At 40.3% G+C, this 21,474-nt stretch overlaps 2 protein-coding genes across 3 annotated transcripts; one reads left to right on the top strand and one right to left on the bottom strand.

Moving 5' to 3' along the window:
* The first annotated feature begins 5,833 nt into the window (after positions 1-5,833).
* On the top strand, positions 5,834-9,407 carry LOC149832077 (vesicle-associated protein 4-1-like). The gene is made up of 7 exons (XM_090013150.1): positions 5,834-5,975; positions 6,204-6,274; positions 7,744-7,825; positions 8,487-8,608; positions 8,709-8,786; positions 8,909-9,034; positions 9,206-9,407. The coding sequence occupies exons 1-7, from the start codon at positions 5,834-5,836 to the stop codon at positions 9,350-9,352; spliced, it is 768 nt and encodes a 255-aa protein (XP_089869276.1). The 3' UTR covers positions 9,353-9,407.
* Positions 9,408-9,721: 314 nt separating this feature from the next.
* Positions 9,722-13,681, bottom strand: LOC149832076 (uncharacterized). 2 transcript variants are annotated; one of them, XM_090014313.1, is made up of 2 exons: positions 13,426-13,681; positions 9,722-11,040 (listed from the first exon to the last, which is right to left on the bottom strand). In XM_090014313.1, the coding sequence occupies exon 2, from the start codon at positions 10,979-10,981 to the stop codon at positions 9,917-9,919; it is 1,065 nt and encodes a 354-aa protein (XP_089870439.1). In that variant the 5' UTR covers positions 10,982-11,040; positions 13,426-13,681; the 3' UTR covers positions 9,722-9,916. The 2 variants fall into 2 exon arrangements, with proteins under 2 accessions (XP_089870439.1, XP_089870440.1); XM_090014314.1 differs by having other exon boundaries at positions 9,722-11,006.
* Between the last annotated feature and the right edge of the window lie 7,793 nt (positions 13,682-21,474).

Raw genomic sequence — 21,474 nt, 5'->3', positions numbered from 1 at the left:
TTTGTGATAGTCAACAATGTTACTTTTATTGTGGTATACTTTATTCACATAGATCTAACTGTTCCCTTGCGACTTACATTGTACAATTGCGCTTAAAGTCTGTTTTGCACAATTGCGCTTAGAGTCTGTTTTGCTTTTGTTGAGTCTGATGTAAGCTGCCTAGTTCAAGTGAATCAATACCCCGAAGAGGCAGCCCGTATACTTGAACTGTAATAACCTGCGGGCAAAATTGTGAATGAAGTAAATGCATTGAACTTTCTTTTGTTCACCCTCGTTGTGATTGTTTTTGTGATTGCAATTTCTCTTATTCTATTCTCTCTTGCTCTCTTGCACTCTGATTACGAGCTTTCGCGATCGGCAAACGAGCTGACAAGTAGGCTTGCGACGGTGAGGAGAGACCGTCGTGCCGCGTTAACCCATTAAAGGAAATAGGCCCGTGATAAGTGGTACCAGAACCCGTTCTCGTGCTGGGGAAGAGACTCCGGAGTCGGTGTCGACAGACACGCCGACAGACTGTGATTTATGAGCAAGACATCGTGGCACCTTATCAAAACTTGCGCAACAACAAAGGCAAGGCAGTTGTCGAAGCTGAGGAGATGTGTTCACCTCGGGGCCACGAAGAGTTGGTTGCAACTGTTAACAAGCTGATGGAAGATGTGACTTCGCACGAGGAAGCGATTTCACGCGCATGTGAATCATTCAGTGGACTGAATGATGCAGTGGCGAGCCTGCAAGAACATGTAAACTTACTAATGAGGCAGGTCACTTCGTTGACGACTATAGTGGCCGACTTGTAGACTGAAGTAGGGGAGCTTCAGTTGAAGAACCGTACGTTGCAGCGGACAGTGACCATAAATGGAGAAAATGGTGAGAGGCCATCAATGATTGATGTGCCAAGATCAACAAAATTCAATGGTTCTCGTGATAGCAAGGCCATTGAGAACTTTTTGTTCCAAGTAAAAGACTACTTGGATATCCAGAATGTGATCATTAAGGATCTGAGGATTAAGGCCGCAACAACCTTACTTGATAGAGATATCATCGCTTAGTGGAGGTAGAAGCGCAGCGACATGGAGAGGGGTCAATGCATGATAGACACATTTGACGACTTCAAAATGGAGTTGTGCAACTATTTCATGCCAAGAAACGCGCAGAGGTAGGCGTATCGGATGGTTCGTGAGCTCAAACACTCTGGTTCGTTGCAAGACTATGTCAAAACGTTCCAGAAGCTTATATTGGAGATACCTAACATGCCAGAAAATGACAGGCTCAATTGGTTCATTGTGGGACTTCAGCCATTGGCACAATTTGAAGTGAAAAGGCGCAACCCTCGTATTTTGAAAGATGCATATGTGGCGGTCGAGCGCTTAGTTGACACTCAACGCAAGCCTTTCACTCCATCCACCAAAGTCGAGAAGAAGCCTGACCACGGAGGCAAGAAGGATGAGCGACGCGATGATAAAGGTGAGGCATCGACATGCCATCAATCCGAAAAGAAACAGAACTACACAAAGCATAACAATAGCAACAAGGGTGTGGTTGTGACATGCTGGTTCTGTGGCGATAGACACATCGCCAGGCAGTGCCCAAAGCGCTTCATGAAGGACAATGAGCAAGTCAATGCTGTACAGAAAAAATGCAGCGATACTGAATATAGTGACACTAAGACGATGCAACCAAGGATGGGGGTCATGTGATCGATTAACGCAGCTAGAAGTTGTGCGGCTAAGAACATGCAGGTCAGTAATGAACTTATATACTTGGAAGTTATTATGAATGAAAAGTCTAGTTCATCAATGATAGACTCAGGGACCACACACAACTTTGTCTCGCGGAAAGAGGCAGAGCGGTTGGGCTTGAAGCCTGGGTCAAAGCAGAGGACCATCAAAATGGTAAACTCTATGGCCAAGCCCATCCTTGGTGAAGCAAAAGACGTGGTTATTCAAGTGGGGAGTTAGGTCGGCAAAGCCAACTTCTCTGTGGTGTCCCTAAACGATTTCAATGTGATTTTTGGTATGGAGTTTTTGCAAAGCCAGAATGTTATGATGCTGCCAAAGTTTAACACATTAACGATCATGGGGTCAGACCTGTCCTACACAGTGCAGTGCCTTGCGTACAAAGGCAAGTCTTCAGTGCTATCAACAATGCAATCGAAGAAGGGTGTCAAGCATGGGGAGAAGACATTTTTAGTTGCAATGCGCGCAGAAGAAGGGAAGGTAGAAGCAGCAGTGTCGCCGACCCTAGCCCCACTATTAAAGGAATTTTGAGACCCAAGATGTCTTTGATGTTTTGAAGAAAGCCTTAGTGAGGGAGCCAGTGTTGCGACTGCATGATCATCCGAGACCCTTTGAAGTCCACACGGATGCCTCAGACTTTGCCATTGGCAGAGTTATTATACAAGATGGTCATCCGATCGCATATGAGAGTCGCAAGATGAAAGATACAGAGAGGCGTTACACAATACATGAACATGAGATGATTGTCATTGTGTACTGCCTCAGCATCTGGTGGCACTACCTCTTGGGTGCTGAGTTTATCGTCAAGACGGACAATATGACCATGAGCTATTTTCAGACACAAAAGAAGTTGACGCCTAAACAAGCTCGATGGCATATATTTTTGGCTGAGTTTGACTTTGCCTTGGAGTACAAGGTTGGAAAGACCAATGTTGTGGCGGATGCCCTGAGCCGTAGGGCTGAACTGGCGGTTGCGCACGCGGAACCTTCTGAAGTGCATTTGAAGAGCGCATTGCTGAGCCGCATCTGCGAAGGTACGCAGCAGGATCCGACTGCACAACACCTTGTTTCTCTAGCGCGGGCAGGGAAGATTCGACGATTTTGGCTATAGGATGGCCTCCTTGTGAAAAAGGGGGATGCATCTTCGTGCCGCGGTAGGGAAGCCTCCGTCGAGAACTACTTAAGGAGTGTCATGATACATTATGGGCCGACCATCCTGGTCAGGAGCGGACCTTAGCACTCCTTGAGCGTGGCTACTATTGGCCGCAGATGAGAGACGACGTTGAGGGGTATGTGCGGACATGCCTCATCTGTCAGCAAGATAAGGGGACAAACCAGAAGGTTGCTAGTCTCCTTGAGCATGTACCAATTTCAGAACGTCCTTGGGATAGCATCTCCATGGACTTTATTGTTAATCTGCCAAAGGTAGAGGGCCTCAGTTCTATTTTGGTTGTGGTGGATCGTTTCTCAAAGTACCTTCATCCCAGCTTCCAAGGAGTGCCCTGCAGAGTTGTTTGCAAAGCATGTGGTGAAGCACTGATGCATACCAAAGAGCATTGTGAGTGATCGCAATGCTCGCTTCACAGACAAGTTCTGGCGTGAAGTATTTTGGCTACTTGGCTCTGATTTGTTGTTTTTAACAAGCTTCCATCCATAGATAGATGGGCAAACAGAGCGCATCAACGGGATACTTGAGCAGTACCTAAGACACTTTATTAGTGCCAATCAAAAAAATTGGGTGAAGCTCCTTGATATGGTACAGTTTTGTTACAATCTGCAAAAGAGCGAGTCTTCAGGCCACAACCCATTTGAGATAGCTACAGGGCAGCAGCCACTGACCCCGCACACTCTTGCCGCACAAGAAAAGAGAAGGTCATCCTTCGTCTATCAGTTTATCCACGATTGGCACAAGCAGAATGAGTTGGCGAAGACATTCTTACACAAGGCGGCAAAGAGATTGAAGAAGTGGGCGGGCAAGCATCGTCGACCTACGGGGTTCCAAGTTGGGGACCAAGTGTTGGTGAAGCTATATCCTGGTCATATAGGCATCTTCCGCGGCGGCACCACGGACTGCTCAGAAAGTATGAAGGACCCTTCACCATCACAAAGAAGGTGGGAAAACTGACATACAAGCTGGAGTTGCCCTCAGACTTCAAGGTGCATCTGGTGTTTCACGTGTGCAACCTCAAGCAGTTTCATCCGGATGATAAAGACCCAGAACACAGTGTGCCACAGCGCGCTCCCATCATGCAGAGGGCCCTGACAGCACAAGCCGAAAAACACCGCAGTCAGATCCTTCGCCACAAGGTCAACTACTTTGGGGGAGACGAAGAAATACTTGGTACAGTGGGAGAAAACAGCGAAACCGACGTGGGACCCTGCATTCCGAATGAATAGCCGCTACCCGACTAAAGTCAGAACTTACCACGAAACAGATGACGCATGATTTGAAAGAGGGAGCATGTTCCCTTGCGACTTACATTGTACAGTTGCGCTTAGAGTCTGTTTTGCTTTTGTTGAGTCTGATGTAAGCTGTCCAGTTCAGGTGAATCAATACCCTAAAGGGGCAACCCGTATATTTGAACTGTATTAGCCTGCGTGCAAAATTGTGAATGAAGTAAATGCGTTGAGCTTTCTTTTGTTCACCCTCGTTGTGATTACAATTTCTCTCCCTATATTCTCTCTTGCTCTTTTGCACTCTGATTACAAGCTTTCGCGATCGGCAAGCGAGCTGATAAGTAGGCTTACGGCAGTGAGGAGGGACCGTCGCGCCGCGCTAGCCCATTGAAGGAAACAGGCCCGTGACACTAACACCCTAAAGGAAAACTAACCTTTGGTCATGTTTACAATGTTCTATTTATTTTCATATGTTAAACTTGAATTCAATATTAGTGTTTTCGGCTATTTTTGAACTATGCTTCTTTTCAAGTGGAGGTTGTCGGCTATGTCGCATGGGTGGTTGTTGTGGAAATTCCAATCGGAGGTGAGGTGTTGACTTTTTACCACTTTCAGAAATGAATCTCATGATACATTTGACGGTGATATAAACTTACCAAATAGATCTCTATGGTTAACTTTAATACTCTCTCTCTCTCTCTCCTAGAAAGCCACCAGGGAAAATAATGGGCATTTTAGATGTCAGAAGACCCTGGTTAACTCACCAAACGGCCAAAGTTTAAGACAATAGAAATAGCACAGGAGATAGGAGCCAATAGCTGGGTTGGTAGGTCACCATAATATTAACCGAGGGGTCTTGATTCAAACCTCACTGGCTACCCCAGCTTGCCTATCAGAAAAAGGACCATATGAACGTCAGACTTGGGCCATGCATGGCAACAGAAGGTCTAGACATTGATCTTCATTGACCTAGACCTAGCACATGCACATACAATACCTTGGAATTGGATCTATTCCCCTTTTGTCTGCCCGAACATATGAACTTGGGAGCCTATCATGTGCTATGGTTAAATTACCATTTAGAAAGGAAAGGAAGGGAAAGAGAAAGGACTGAAGAAATAGTATAGCTGACTTTAAAAAAAAAAAAAATAGTATAGCTGCAAGCATCCACAAGGTGAGAAAGGAATTCATTTGGCAAAAGATAGAGATAACCTGTGGGATAACATTTTGGAGAGTTCTGTTACTGCCATAAGTTACTACTGACCAATTCAAGATCTAAGATTCTATTGCTTGGTGGCACATAAGTTTGATGATCCAAACTTTATTAAGGTAAAAGTTGGACGAGTTGCATCAACTTAGACAGCTCTAGGAATGATATCAACCGTCCATCATACTTAGCACGACCACCCTCTTTACAAAACCTCTTATAAAAACCAAAGCAGAGATCAGTGAGACTTTTATAAGTGTGGCCAACTCAGTCATTGTGGGAGTCATTAGATCCTCAAAAGTGGGCCAGTCTAATGACGCCATAAGAAAACGAAACAAATTAACCAAGCCTGTCACGAGAAGTGAAATCCTTATTAGTTCAAAGCATGAATACTTCCCTGAAACTAAAAGCTGACACGCAGGCACACACACACACACACACACACACACACAGAGAGAGAGAGAGAGAGAGAGAGAGAGAGAGAGAGAGAGCAATGGCAAGTGCAGAAGAGGTTGAGAATGATGTGGAGAAGAGTAGCTTCTATGGAAGAAGTGCTCTTATGGCCTTATTGAGATCGTTTCTTCCCACTAGAAGAAGGCTCCGTCTGGATCCCAGATCCAAACTGTACTTTCCATGTATGTATATTCATCATCACCATCACTGACAACAGCCACAACCAACTACAGATTTCTTTCAATCTAGAAATGGGTTCAGAAGCAACTGAAAAGATGTGATTGGTTTATTTAGTTGAAATGTTACTATTTACTAACTATTCATCATGGATCTACATTCCCCAACAATTTTCTTTTTCAAATTTCATGTTTTTTCAATTGATTTGAAAAAATGTTGCTGTGTTGTTGAAGATGAAACAGGAAAACAGGTAAGAAGTGCAGTGAAGATCGTCAATATCAGCCGTTCAAATGTAGCATTCAAGGTCCTGTTCTTTTCTTCACTCTTTTGCAGCAACAGTTATAATAATAATAGTAATAAATGTGCAACTATTAATATTGTTACAATTGGTGTTGTTGGTGTTCTTATTTTTTGTTTCTGTTGACATCACATTTCTTTATGACAATGTTCTAAACTTTTTGCCATGGTGTGGCTTGAGAGTTCTAGCCTTCTCCCTGAATTTCATAAAACGACCAGAGCTTCTGCGTCACGGAGATGCCATTTATGGTCCATGTCTACGGGACACGACACAAAACGTGAAAACGTGTTATATGACATGTTGGCATATGAACAATATTTTATGATTTTGAAAAACTTTAAATTAAATTTCCTTAAAAAAAAAGACTTTTATATACAAAAATATTTAAAATGTATCAATGAAATAATTAAAAAATCCATGTCTTCGTATCCTATGTTTCAAAAAATTGTGAATTGGTGTCTCATACAAATCCCAGTTGGCATTCGTGTCCTTGTGACATAGGGTACTGGACAGTGGCTGCTAGCAAGTTGCAGGGAAAGTTTAGTTATGATAATTGGCGAGGGTAAGTGTGCACATCTGCATAGTGTGGACGGTTTTAGTTTTCAACGTTACAGGTAGCGTCTATTTAATTTGAAACTGTAGATGTGTTTATAATTGCTAATTTATTAGGAAACATGGAACCTGCAGGTGCATTTATCATTGCTTATTCATTAGAAAGCATATTTTAGTTCGAATTATTTGAATGATAAACCTGGATTTTTTACATGGTTTTCACTAAATAAACTATAGAGATCACGTTTGTAAGGTCTGAATTGCAAAACATTCAATTAAGCATTCAAAACTAAAACCGTTGATGCCGGGCAAATGCACACACCTACCCTTATGGGTGCTGAGACTGCTAATTAGGGTATACTTCATACATACCCCCATGCTTAAATCACCCATCGAAATGTGCATTATTGATGCACAGAAAAGGGCATATAAATGGGTTTAGTTGATGTGCCTGTATTTCGCAGAGAACCAATCTTATCTTGAGCAAACATGACAGATGATGTATAAGGATCATCTGCAATGGGATGCTTGTACTCAGCAATAGCATAAGGATCCAGATTCCACACTAAGTAGACTAAATTTTCCCAAAGAAAGATCGGGCTAGAAGCCTTGAACTTGATCTAGACAGATTCTACATCCACTGAAAACTCCATTTTTCTGGGAATCAGTCAAATAAAATACAAATCCTATATAGCGATCTGACATCCAATGCAGCTCACTTCAAAGTCTGTTTAGTTTTAGCAGCAATTTAACCTTTGACCCTGTTTTTTGTATGTGTGTCTGTGTCTGTGCATGCGTGCGCACCCAGCGTGTGCCTGACCAGACTGTATTGGATGTGGTGGTTTGGTCCAATTTGTTCTGCACTTCTTTGAATCTGTCTATAAAACCAGTCTTTTGCTCACAAAGAAACAAAATCATGACAGTTCCAAACAACGGCACCCAAGAGCTGCTTTATGAGACCTCCCAGTGGCATGCTTGCTCCTGGAGAATCCATCATTGCTACAGGTACGCATTGGATTGTCCATTCTTATATCTGTTGGTGCTTTCTTGAAGCTTTTTCCTTTAGCTTCAGCCTTTCTAAGACCAACAAGAAGCTAATTGTAAGACTAACCAGAACACCTTCATTGCTCCATTATCACTGTTATCTCATATAATTATCCAAGAGATCTGAATGAATCTCTTTAATCCGTGAGCTTTCCTCTATTCTTTCTTCAGTATGTACATAATTACGCTAGACCTTGTACCAATGCCGCAGGAATACTCCAACTTAACCTCCCATGTTCTCCTGTCAAGGCAATATTAAATTGCAATTGGCCTCGATTTGACCATGCTAATCTTGCGCAATTACATGTGGGCCAGATCAAAATTCCTAAATTTTATTTTCCTTCTTTTAATTGTCAAACTGGTGGATAGCCTCCCCCTGAGATTCAACTCAAAGAAACCTAACTGTCCAACCATCTCACCGACCCCTATGCACTATTTGTTATGATCAGTCGCAAGCTGCATAATTTACTTTCGATCTGCATCTAAGCGCACAATCTAGGGCTTTACAACCGTATTAATGAATGAGATTAAGAAGGGGCCAACAAGCGCAGTACGCCTCATAAGAAAAAGAAGAAAAAGGGAACTAAAACATTGTTTGTTTGTTGCTCTTCACCACATTCAGTATTCAAGTTTGTGGAGCCTCCAGGAGAGACTGCGGAGGGATATGATGGCAGTAAGACCAAGGATAAGTTCAAAATTGTCAGCATCAAGGTTGAAAAAGGAAGCCAATTTTGTAAGGAGATGGTAATCATTCTGCCTGCTTTTTCAGTATTGCATGCACCAACTAATATTTTCCAAATTCATGTTCCTTTACATGTTCATTGTTTACACTGGAACATTGCAGTTTGAAGAGCAAAGGAATGTGGTTGCGGTGGAGCAGATCTTGAGAGTGATCTTCTTAGATCCAAATACACCCTCTTCGGTAATAACAATCGTAGAACACATAAGCCTCTCTCTCTCTCTCTCTCTCTCTCTCTCTCTCTCTCTCTCTCTCTCTCTCTCTCTCTCTCTCTCTCTCTCTCTCATGCATCAGAGTGAAAGCAGGCACTGGAAAAACTTAATAAGCGGCTCATAGAGGCAGAGGCAGAAGCACCAAAGAAACCAACTCCCACAGGAAAAGATAGCAATCCACAGAAGACCAACAATGAAGGCCTCGCCATTGATCAATGGGTAAAATTTCTGATATTCAGATTCTCCCTGTAAATTCATTTTCTAAGAGATCGGTCCCCCTGTCGATCAGCAGTGGGACCAGAGAACTGAATCAACCTGGGCTGGATCAGCATAGAAATGATGTTTGTTGGCAACTAACACCCAATTCCATGTTTGTGTTGCTAAGAGCAGAAAGAGCGCCGTGAACGCTACCTTGCAGAGCACCACGGAGAGCAGACTAATGCGAAGCAGCAGCCACCAGACAGCAAATCTCTCATCTCTAAGGCCCGCAGCGAAAGCATCGTCGCTCTTTCTTCTCAAGTTAGGCTTATCAGCTAGATCAAACATGAATTTGCTCAGAGGTTGACCCTCAAATGTGGCATTTCCTAGTTTTTTGAAGCCTGTAATCATGTTGTACAAGCAAATGAAATCCAAAACCTGCTTTCCTTTCATAAGAGACTACTAAAGTAGCAAGTTATGAATACTAAATGAAGATGCAATACAATAAAATCACATCACATCTCAGATTTTTGAAGCCTGCAAACATGCTGCATACAGTTTTTGGAGCCTGTAAACATGTATAAGCTATGAAGCCAAAAACCTCCTTGGACTTTAGAAGAGACCACCGACATTGCAAGTACTAATACTAACGTGACGATGAAATTAAATCGTTATCAAAAGTCAGAAAATGAGGCTAAAGAACTAGCATGAAACTAGTAATGATTCCTTGAGTTCAAATTGGCAATTGTTAACTTTCCTTGAATTCAATGACCGAAGACCCTTTAAACTCGCTATCGTTTTGCAAGTAACGGTAGAAGAAATTGAAGAGTTATGGAAACAAAGAAAGTCTACAAGTTCGCAAACTCTAAAAGAATGCAGTTTCACATCCCCTTCTTCAGCTTCTCACCCCATGGCCATGGACTGTCGATGGACAGGCTTCCCACTTGGCTCCACAGACTGTCGATGGACAGGCTTCCCATTTGGCTCAGCAGACTGTCGATGGACATGCTTCCCATTTGCCTCCACAGACTGTCCATGCCGATCCTCTCGATCTTCATGCAGGTGATTGTGGCGGTGATGGTGGTGGTTGCGATGACCATGGCTGTGATGCCTCCTATGCCCTTTTGGTCCATTAATGTTGTCATCAGATGACTTCCCAATTGAGTGACTTCTGCATTCTTGTTTATCATCATAAGAATCTACATCACTGTCACTGTTATGACCATGATGGTGCTGCTTGTGGAGTTTCCGAGCCTGGGCAGCATTGTGACCCTCAGAACTTGAATCAGATGAATCTGAATCAGATCTGGAGCCTCGGCGCCTCAAAGGCTTAACATGCTTCCGCGAATGCAACTTCCTCTGCCCCTTCTCCGACTCGCTTCCTGATCCATCACTACTGCTCTCATGGCTTGACGCTGGGGCGCTTTTTCTGGGCCTCTGTCGAGATTTCTTGTCACAGTCACCGGAGGAATCAGAATGGCCATGCTTCTTGTATCTCTTGTGTTCATCATCGCTGCTGTCATCATCAGATTCCAAGCTTCCCTTTTTTCTTGACCTGCGTCTAGATTTACTGGTACTGTCACCAGATGAATCAGAATGACTGTGTCTTTTGTGCCTCCTGTGTAACCTTTTTGTCGACTTTCTTCCAGCACTGCTGCTATCACCGTCATCATCAGATTCTGATGAAGATAAGCTATGGTCACGCTTTTTCTGTTTCTTGTGAGATTTCTTTGTGAGCTTTCTCCCACCACTCTCACCATCACTGTCATCATTGGATTCCGACAATGAGGCCTTCCTCTTACGCCTAGCAGCTTTCAACTTCCTGTCTTCCCTCGCCTTGGCCTCAGCAGCAGCTTTTGCCTTGGCAGCAGCTTCCAGTTTCTGTTCCCATTTCAAGGGGGCTTCCTGCTTCTCCAGGGCTTTCTTCTTCTTCTCTTCAACCAGTTGCAAGAACTTCTTGCTGTCCATTTAAAGATAAAAACCAGCTCAATACCTGCATTTTTGTAAGATGATACCAGGAAGTGCATCTCACAAAGAGAAAAGAAAATTGTTAGCTCTTCCATCATTTTATACAGAAGCATAACAACTTATTTCAAGATAGTCATGGAAACAAATTTAGAGGACATGATAATGCAGGCTAAAAGCATATATGCATACTAAAAATTCTCAAAACATCCCTTTCTTATAGGGACTGAGCGCAACAGCCTTCAACAATGGAAACGACAAACTCTTCAGCTCCCATGCATTCATTGGTTGTGTACTCAGAAAAAAAAATCCCAAACTTAAACCAACTAAAACAAAGAAGATTGAACATATCAAGATATAGGAGTCAAAGTAAGTTGTTGCTGAACACAGGAAATGTGAAGCTTTGACAATGCTAGCAAAGCCATTAATACCTGGATACCTGAAGGTAGCAAAGTGGACAGCTAAAATACAGAATTTGTATAATTGAATTTACTGTAGCCAATCCACTACCAAGTGGATGTTAAAAGACGAGACTCAGGATATTTAGCAGTTCTATATTCCATGATATGAGAGGAGGCCCGGCATATGGTTCAATATTATCTTCTTAACTCCGTTCACTACATGTTTTGAAGTTACTTTCATTCACCAGAGACCAGCTAAATGATATGGTGGCAGAACGCAGTAGAGACCAAGGCAGCATATAAGGGCCTAGGTTTAAAACACTCTCTCAGAAAAGGATCAAGTTATAAAACACATGACAGATTGAGACTTCAAGAAGTCAAATAAAGGTACATGAGCCATTTCATTCTCATGTGCCTAGAAATGCTTTGACTCTAACTCCAAAGCAAAACACAAGTTCCTCCTGGTTGTCAAATACAATGCTATCATTGACTGGAGATAGTAGAAATAACAAACTATATCAGAAATTTATGTATCAAAATGTTTTGTAGAATAAAAAGGATGGCTTGATTAAGGCAAGACAAGGAAGCATAATCAAGGACTAATGTGTAAGACAGTAAGAGGATAATCTTAGGTCCATGTCATGCAGGTCGTGATGAGCGACTAGAGTGAATTAGGAAATTTTCTATAAGTTAAAAAGGCAAAATAAGATTAGATACCTATTTTTGTTTCTAAAAAGTATATCCCTTTATTACGTAAGCAGACTAAAATAATTTACTAATGTATATTTCAGACAGTTTCTTGAATCATTTTCAAGAAATTTGTTGGTTTTCAACTTCAAACACTTGCAACAGTTGGACCATCATCACATAATCAATTTGTATTGAATCAACTAGTACCGAAGCAAGATTCCAAGAAGTTATATACAAAAAATATGTCAAGAATTTGGATAGGGACTATATTCCAATATCTATACCAACATATGAAAAGAATTTGGAAAGGGATAAGTCGTTTTTGCTCTCTGGTTTCCTTAATTGTGCACCAACAACTTATCTAGAGTTCAAAACTATAAACTAGATATTGAATAGGATTCACGTGCAAACCAACGTACTGTATCGGGCTTTTGGTTCTTGCAATACTATATCAAAACAGCAACCAGTCAACCATTCAATGAAGAATTTAGCTCCATCCAACCATAATGGACCTTCCAGTTCCTCTTATTCATAATTTAAATATCACAAAATTTTGTGGCTGTATCAGGATACTTTCATAAGAATGACGTTTGAACATCAGCATAACATTCAACAAGTCCGAACTTAGTCATACAGAAAATTAGTAACTGATTTTTGGGATGTCTTTTTGGAAAACCCCTGCGAAAATACTAAAGTTTAGCTTGAGATGAAAAGCAGGACTGTTTCCTACATGATTGAAGATGCAGTTCACAATTCATTGAGAAGGATGGACTATAATTGAGAAGCAGGCCAATGTGCCCAAAGGTAACAGTTTACACTGGATTGTGGAACATCACATTAAAGAGGGGAAGATAATGAAACTCTCAAAAACTGATAAAAGAATATCTTTGATCCAAGTAAATATGTCAACCCATATTGACGGACCATACAGCTTCAAAGCTCGCCAAGCCCTGTCATATCTACAGTTCACCACTTCACAACACATCAACGTGTGGTGGTAAAAATCTTGACAGGGATAGCCAGGCATGAAACAGTCTCCGCAAAGTCACACAACCACCACAAAGAAATGCAAATAAGCCAACAAAAGATCAACATGTAGAATTCAATTTCTGGATCAGATATGGGAGACCTCGCAGAAAAGGGGTAAAAGAGAAAAAAGAAAAGAAAGAAAAGAAAAGAAATAAAAAGAGATATAGAAGCACACCACAATCAAATATCTAGCAATTAGATGGAGATAAATCAGGATGAGACAAGACTAAAAAGCCATGCACATCAATGAAAAATCACAAAACAGAGACGAGAAACCCAAATCTACGAGAAATTCACATTGAGATAAATCAAGCTCAGGCTTCTTACCTTATGCAAACCGTCAGCAATTACACCACCACAGCCACCTAGCAGCCTCAGATCTCAGGGACGAACTCCGCACCTCTCTTTCCGGCACAACACCCTAACAGGCACCCAATCCAGGAGTCAAAATAAAACCTAACCCTAAAACCAAAAAGAAGAGAAAAAAAACTAAACAGAAAGAATAGCGAAAGAGGAAAGGAAAAACCAAACGTAGAAACGAAAAACCTGAAGGAAGAAGCTGCAGAGAGAGGAAGGAATGAAGGAAATTAGAAATTGAAAAGAAAGAATCGACGCCGCCGTCCAGAAAGAGAGACGAAAGAGGGAAGACGACTGAGGGGCTTCTCTCTCTCCCTCTCACGAAGGCGAAGACGAAGACGAAGACGAAGACGAGACGCGTTTGTCTTCTGGCATTTGTAGAGGAGACGACCACGGAAAGTGTTGGTTATTTGACTAAAATACCCCTTCAAATAGGGGTAGAAAAGCAGACCGGATCTGGGTAAAGCATATCTGATCCGGATCCGCATCTTTTCCCGGTTTATTGGCATGCCAAAAAATCTGGTTCTTGGGAAAATTCCTTTTTGGCAAATTTCACTGAAAATATATTAAAAGGAAACTGATTGATTGGCTTTTGCTAGAACTTATGGGAAATAGTAAAGCATAAATACACATACAATTGAAAAAAGGTATAAAATGTATTAAAATTGTTTTGATCGTATTAATATTTGATATAAAATTATGATATTTGAATTTTCAAAATAAAATTTCACGTTTTTTGAGATTTTTTCAAATGTCATGGAAATTTGTGATGAGTTTGTTGGACCTAATCAAGGATGTATCAATTTGGATCCTGGCTGGATCTTTGGTGTAGCAGTGACAAGACCACTAAAAATAACTGTCGACCGGTCGGGTTTGGTTTGGATTCAGGTAAAACCAGCACCAGGTTCGGTGACTTATCATAAGAGAAACCACCCAGAGTTTACAAGGATTACAGAGTTTACCTTATAGAGTTTGGTATGGTTCGGGTCCAAGTCAAACCCAACCCGTTTGACACCTTTAAAAGTGAGGCAGGTTCGGGGGGCACAACTTGGTGCTGTGGGTCCCACTCAAATGGTACCATACCCCTATGTGAAGGTGTATCCAATAAAAAAAAAACATTACAAAACAATATTAATTTTGGATTATTTACAAACACACGCTCCATTTTTTAGATATTACAGATACATACTTAGTTAAACCAATTCTCAAAAGTTAAGCGTGTATTTGTAATATTTTAAATGTTAGGCTCGTGTTTGTAGATAAGCCAAAAGTTAGGCATATTTTTGTAGGTCTTTCTAGAAAAAAAAAGCATGTAGTTACTGAGATTGATGGTGTTTGGATCCCATGTGAATATAGTTAGGGGTGTCAACAGGTCGGGTTTGGTTTGGACCCAGGTGAAACCAGATTTGGACTAGATTTTTTGGTATGATATCGGGTTCAGACTTGGGTCTAATCAGTCCACTATAAGAAAGACTATACTAGGACCCAATAAGAACTACATGAACCAAACCCGGACCATACCCAATAAAACCATATTTTTTATTATTTTTACATTGAAAATTACGGGTCTTAATCAGAACTCTGATCAGGTCCGGGTTTGGTGTAAAATTTCACAAACAATACCTAGATTCATGTATTAATTGGACCTTCTGATCCAGACCCGGGTCTTATTCAGGTCTTCTTATTTATCACCATGCTCGGACCCTATAGGGTTTGGTTCAGGTCGGGTCTGGATAAACCAGGCCCGTTGACACCCCTAACTATAGTGATAGATGCTTAAAATGGAAAAGTAACACCTTAAATAACAAGTAAAAATAAAAAATATTTGTTAACAACAATTAATGTATTCGCCCATTCTCTCTGAATTAAAGGGTCTAAAACTAGGTACTATGAAAATTTTAGGATCTTATTAGTTCCAAATTGAATTCAACCTAGTACTTGTTTAGCTTTGAATATGGACATTATGAGGTCAACATGATATCTAAAGAGATCCAAATATTTGGTCCAATGTTGTTAGAATTGTATCCAACCTTGAATCGATTTTCAAAACTATTTAGAGAATATGTCAATTCAAACTTTGATAAAAAACATAAACATATTGAAAATATTTTTAAAACTCTTTTTAAAAATATGAAAAAAAAAACAATACCATACCGGTTCCTGAATCGATCTTTCACCACAATGATCCTTACTACACTGATTTGGGTCCATATTTATAAGATGTAGGTCAACCCCTGAAAAATCTTCAACAAACGTTGGAACATAGTTGTCATAAATGGGTAGGTGGTATTGGTATGGATACATAGAGTTGAAACAATATTGAAATGGTCCGAAAAAATCCCTATAAGAGTTTCTAATATACATTAACGCGGGTTCTGAAAGAACTGGTACGAGTTTCTCAAAAGTTGATACAATGTATATATTTTTATAAAAAAATCATATAAATTAAAATGGTTAAACATAATATCAAATCAATCAGTAGAATAGCTTTTCACAAATTATAATATTTATTATTTTTAATAAAAATAGTGTCTTTATAGAATGAAATTATTGTTTTTATGAAAAAATGCTAATAGAAACAGACTTGATGATCATGTATAGTGTAATAAAAACGTGTTCCTACGTAAGATGATACACATTCTTGAAGTAATTGAGAAGAGTTTCTTAAAACATTTGGTACTTTGGTTTATGGTTTTAGTGATGAGTTTTGCACTGGTATTGGTGCGCCTGACACGATATGCTAGGGTGTATGAGTACCAATGCAACTATGGATTGGAATAACACAATCCAAACACTGATTTCTATCAATCCAAACATCTAGATCACATGTTGAGGTCAAATGTATAAATATATATATTGTCGTTATTTTTACTAAGAGGCTCCTTACCTACTACGATAGCAAATTGTAAGATTCATAATTTTTCAGCAAACTTCTAAAACAAATTCATGAAGCATCTTCAAGTGAAAATAACATTTGAACCTGAAATGCGAATCAAATCGATTTCTATGAATCAGTTATACTTTGGTTATTCGTATCTTCATGAATATATGCTCAAACAGTCAGTGAGCCATAACTTCATCCCTTAGTAAAATCAAGAGATTTTTATGAGCCAATTTTCTTAGTTGCGTCAATATGAAGAGAATGACATACTCAAAAAATTTTAGAAAAAAAATCATCAAAAACTCAAAATTTTTGCCGAACCCACATAAATGTTGGTAAAACCCACAAAAAATTTCCTTAGAAAATATCTTGTGGGACCCATAGAATATTCTATTTAGGCCCCACACAAAGAAACCTCTTGGAATTTTCAAAAAGGCAAAGGCAAGAAATGAAAAGCCTTTTCTGGAAAGTGCTAGAGAGGAGGTGGGCTTGGGCTATAAATAACCCTCCGCACTCTCCCTCTTCTTATAAAAATCAACCCCCCCTCTCTCCTCATCTCTCTCTTTCTCCTAAACCTCCCCTACCTAGCCTAACCTGCATGAGTGAGTTTGAGCCTGCTTGAGTGGGTCTGACCCTGTCTGACCTGGTCTGAACCTACCTAACCTGGTCTAAACTCACTTGACTTGACTTGAACCTAGTTGAGTTTAGTCAAAGTCAAAGTTCTTTTTTATCCTAAACCTAGGTTTGATTCACTTGACCTAGACTTAGCCTAGTTGGGTTAAGTCTGAACCTGCCTGACCCAGTTGACTTTGACTAAACCCAGTTTGGTTCAAACCCCTTGGGTTTAGCAGCTTGACCTGCTCTACCTCTTTCTCAACTAGGTCGACCTCATCTGACCTAGTTCAGCATTTCAAAAAGAGGTTCGAATCCAGTTCAAAGCAGTTAGAGCCGTTCTTCACTGATCGAAGGGTAAGTTTGCTTCACCAATCCATTTTTCCCAAGTATTTGCTTGTTTTATGTTGTGATATATATCGTATACGTTTTGAAGTAGTATCTTACCCTAGCCATTGGTTTATACCCTCTAGAACACCTCGGTGTTCATGAGCATGTCTTACGACTATCATCAGATATATATGTTGAATATACAATATATGTGTCCTTAAAAATAGTATCTAGCCCTAGTCTTTGATTTATGCCCTCTAAGATACTTCGGTGTTCACGCGCATGCCTTGCAACTATCGTTAGATATTGTTTCTTGTGTATATATGTATTTGAGATTATCGTTGCGTTAAACGATATCAAAGCTCATGCTTTCTATAATTTAAATTATGCATTTAAGATTGGCATCGCATCGAATGATGCCAAGGCTTCTACTTTCTGCAAATATATATGTAAGATATTTAGTTCGGTTTTCTTCACCGAACAATAAATATGCATTCATTTATGCTATCACATTATAAAGCACAGCCTTCTCCTTATATTACATATAGTGCGCATAAATGAGCATTTAAATAGAGATCAAACTCTAAATCGTCAATGCGATTCCATTACCGTTCATCGATCAAGATTCTGCTTGGCGAATGAAGTTTCTATTAGAAAGCCTTCGCCTTTGTGCAAAATCATTTTTTTGTAAAAACCCAAGTCACTTGCGTATAGCATGGATATGGTCCAAGGTTCCAATGAACCTCCATAGATGCGAAGTATGCATAATGATGTGCATCCATCCTCAAGTTAAGTGTAGCGATTTCTCCATTAAAAGAGAAAAAATGCTGCCAAAATTCTAAAAAGATACTTATCGAGCTTAAAAGAAATGCATGCTTTCTCTGCCAAAGAGAAAAAGTGCTGCAAAATTTTTTGAAGAAGCTCAACAGAGCTGAGAAAGAATGTTGCATGTTACTCCGTCATACAGAGAAGGTGCTACCCAAGTTCTGTCAAATACTTTATACAACGTTGAAAGGGTCATCACACTTCTGTCGTCAAAGTTGGAAAAGTGTCACCGAAATGATTAGCAAAAGAATTGCCTGAACTGGTTGAATGGCACGATGATGCCCTGTTGTCGAAACACTGCCAGAATGGCTTATTCCCATATTCGCATGTAAGGGCACTTTACTCATAATGTCCGAAGAGCCAGATTAGTTGTTGCGTCTTTACTAGGTCAGGTGCTCGTTACAATGATATACACTAAGCAATCAATCCGTTAAGATCATGTCATATGTATGCTCATTGAGATACTGTTATACAATTAGACTTGTAAGGGTCGAAGAGTCAAAGTACATTATCGACCCGAAAGATGTGAGATGCTCGTGATTGTCGTAGTTGTCGAGAGCAGAGTCAAGCATGCATATAAATAAGACTTAAGGTCTCAGAACCCTGCGGTTAATGACCGTGTTAGGGAAATACTAAATGGGGTCGGGTACATATGGCCTTAGTGCGAGATGCACTGGTTTGCTCAAGTGGCATGTGAATATCTGACAAGTAATCGTAAGACCGTCAGATCCCTTCAGGACTATTTGCTAATCATGAAAGAGGATGATGGTACAACCGTGAGTGACATGTATTTAATTATGAACCTGATAGAGTTCAAGGGACCTCCCGTCACTCAAGAGGTATAGTGGTTGTGGTTATTCTTAAATATCTAAGGATTGAACCAGACTACTACAGTAGAGGATGCATCTGAACCGACCTGTTAGGGTTATCCCGGTATAAGTTCTACCGCCCTAACATGGATGGGGTCAACAGACCTCTCGGGTATCTAAAATACATGCAATAATTAACTCCCAGAATGTCGCGTTGATGTCTGGACAAAACTTCTCTCGTGTACCAAAGGGTGAAATGCTAATATCGAAACAATGCATTAGCTCTAAGTTCAGCGATGTATGAATGTATAAGTGAATGGACATTGTTATGCCAAGTCCTGCATAACCTTAAGAAATATATCATAATCGGTATACTACTGGATTGATATGGCAAAGACCCATATTGTATCTGAACGACAAGCTAAGCTCGAGGAGCTCGTGCTTGGATTCGTGGGATACGGATGTACGAAGTCACGCCGACTTGAGTTTGACATCCCAAATGAGGTCTTAAAAAGGTCTATGCTAAGTCGTGGAGACTTGAGTAAGATATTCAAATTATAGCCCTGAAGAGGCTCACGCTAAGTCATGAAGACTTGAGCGAAGTACTCAACTCGTAGCCCGATGGAGGCTCTCATGATATATGCTAAGTCGTGGAGACTTGAGCATCGTTGTTGCGAATTGTGACTCTGAGTGATTTTTGCATGAGTTGATGATCGATTGAATGTACAGATGAATGCTTGCTTACCAGACCAGCAGTGGTTCTAACCTCGTTTAATGGAGATTTCAGGTGTTGAACCTGTGTTGTGATATGTAGAGCAAGGCAACATCGAGTTTGAGAGTTTCTCTAGACAGTGTTGTATTGCTTCCTTTATTAAAATTAAATGTTACTTTTCCAAGCAGTGATGTTTGTAATAAATAAGTTATTTTGATAAATGAAACACTTTGGTGGTCAAGAAGAGCTTAGTCATATACCTGTAACTTGCCCAGAGTTTTCTAAAATCGAAGACTCATTATTGTCTATTTCCGTTGTTAAAACCTTTTCTAAGTTCCGCTGCAAAGAAAAAAAAAGAAAATCATGAAATTTTCAACTTAGCTTTGTTTTGGAAATCTGGGGCATTACAGAATTGATATCAAATCCTATGTCTAAACTTGGATTGAGATCTGTCATGTTCCCGGTATCGCACTATAAGTATGTTTTAACTTACTAATTGGATGCATCTTTGTATAGATGACAACTCATGACTCACGAGGCTATTGTTATCATTGCAAGTTCATGCACGATGAGTGAATATGCCCGTATGAGATACAAGACTGTTAGTATTGTGGCAAAGATGAACATTCCACCAATAAATGCCAAAAAAAGTATACCACCGATATGGGTCGGCGGGCATTGCTTGGTCTTAAATATGAGACCTCGTGCATCAACAGACCACATCACTTAAGTGTTGGGAGTAGCAGTACCTCATCGACTTCATATGAATTACCACATTTGGTAGACTTTGACTTGAATTTCCTTGCAAAATTCAATCGCTCGCAAAGCTACCACCCAACATCATTTACGCCTATCTTGCACAACCTTAATGAATGATACAACTCCTTTTATTCACCTATAATGATTTCGGACTCCCCGAGTCCTGATGCTACATCACTAGTTTATCCACAAGATTCGCTTTAGAGTGCAGAAGTGTCACCCGAGCCAACTCCAACTGCGCCTAAGTCAATGCGATATGACAATTGACGGGCCTATTTTAGGTTATTTATATTGAAAAAGAAACTCAGTTCCTAAGAAACTGGTTATGTTTGGAGTCAATAAACTCATATGTATGGTTTCTCGTCGTCAGTGTGGCGTGACACTTGTATGTAAATGGCGATGTATGTGTGATAGAATGCATATAAAGTAAATAAAATTATACTCCTTATATACATCGAGAAACTGAACCACATTGCTTGTGTATGAATAGATGAATGACTCTTACGATGAGGAGAACCATGTTGAGTGAGGAGTTCTATACGCAATGGTTCCTGCTATAAACACTAAGCAACCGGGTAACTACCATTCATGAAACAAGGTTAGAACCGGACCCACCTCGCAATGAGAATATTTGAGGGATAACTTATGAGAAGTTTCTCAAACTTGATCCACTGGTCTTCGCCGATAGAGTCATTCCAGAGCTTGCAGAAAACTGGATCGAGGAAACAGAATCTGCATTCCTGGTATTGGGAGTACTAGAGGATAAAAAGACCAACTTTGGCACGTATAGGCTGAAGGATAATGCACGAAAGTGGTGGGATACTAATAAGATCATCCAGTTCTCACAGCACGAAGTCATCCCTTGGGATGATTTTTTGAGCGCTTTTATAGATAACTACTTCTCGTTGCACTTCAAAAACAAGAAAAAAATGAAGTTTCTAGAATTGAAGCAAGGTGGTATAAGTTTGATTGACTATACCACCAAATTTTAAAATCTTGAGTGGTACGACTCCCGATTGTTCAAGATAGACTAGGAGAGTACCGACAAGTATATTAATGGATTACGGGAAGGGTTGTAGTCTTGTTTTATA

The sequence above is a fragment of the Nuphar pumila genome, chromosome 7 (genome assembly GCF_984573655.1).
Source record: "Nuphar pumila chromosome 7, dmNupPumi1.hap1.1, whole genome shotgun sequence".
Taxonomy (NCBI): Eukaryota; Viridiplantae; Streptophyta; class Magnoliopsida; order Nymphaeales; family Nymphaeaceae; genus Nuphar; species Nuphar pumila.
The sequence above is the reverse complement of the archived record's forward strand: the minus strand, read 5'-3'. Positions and strand labels throughout refer to the sequence as shown.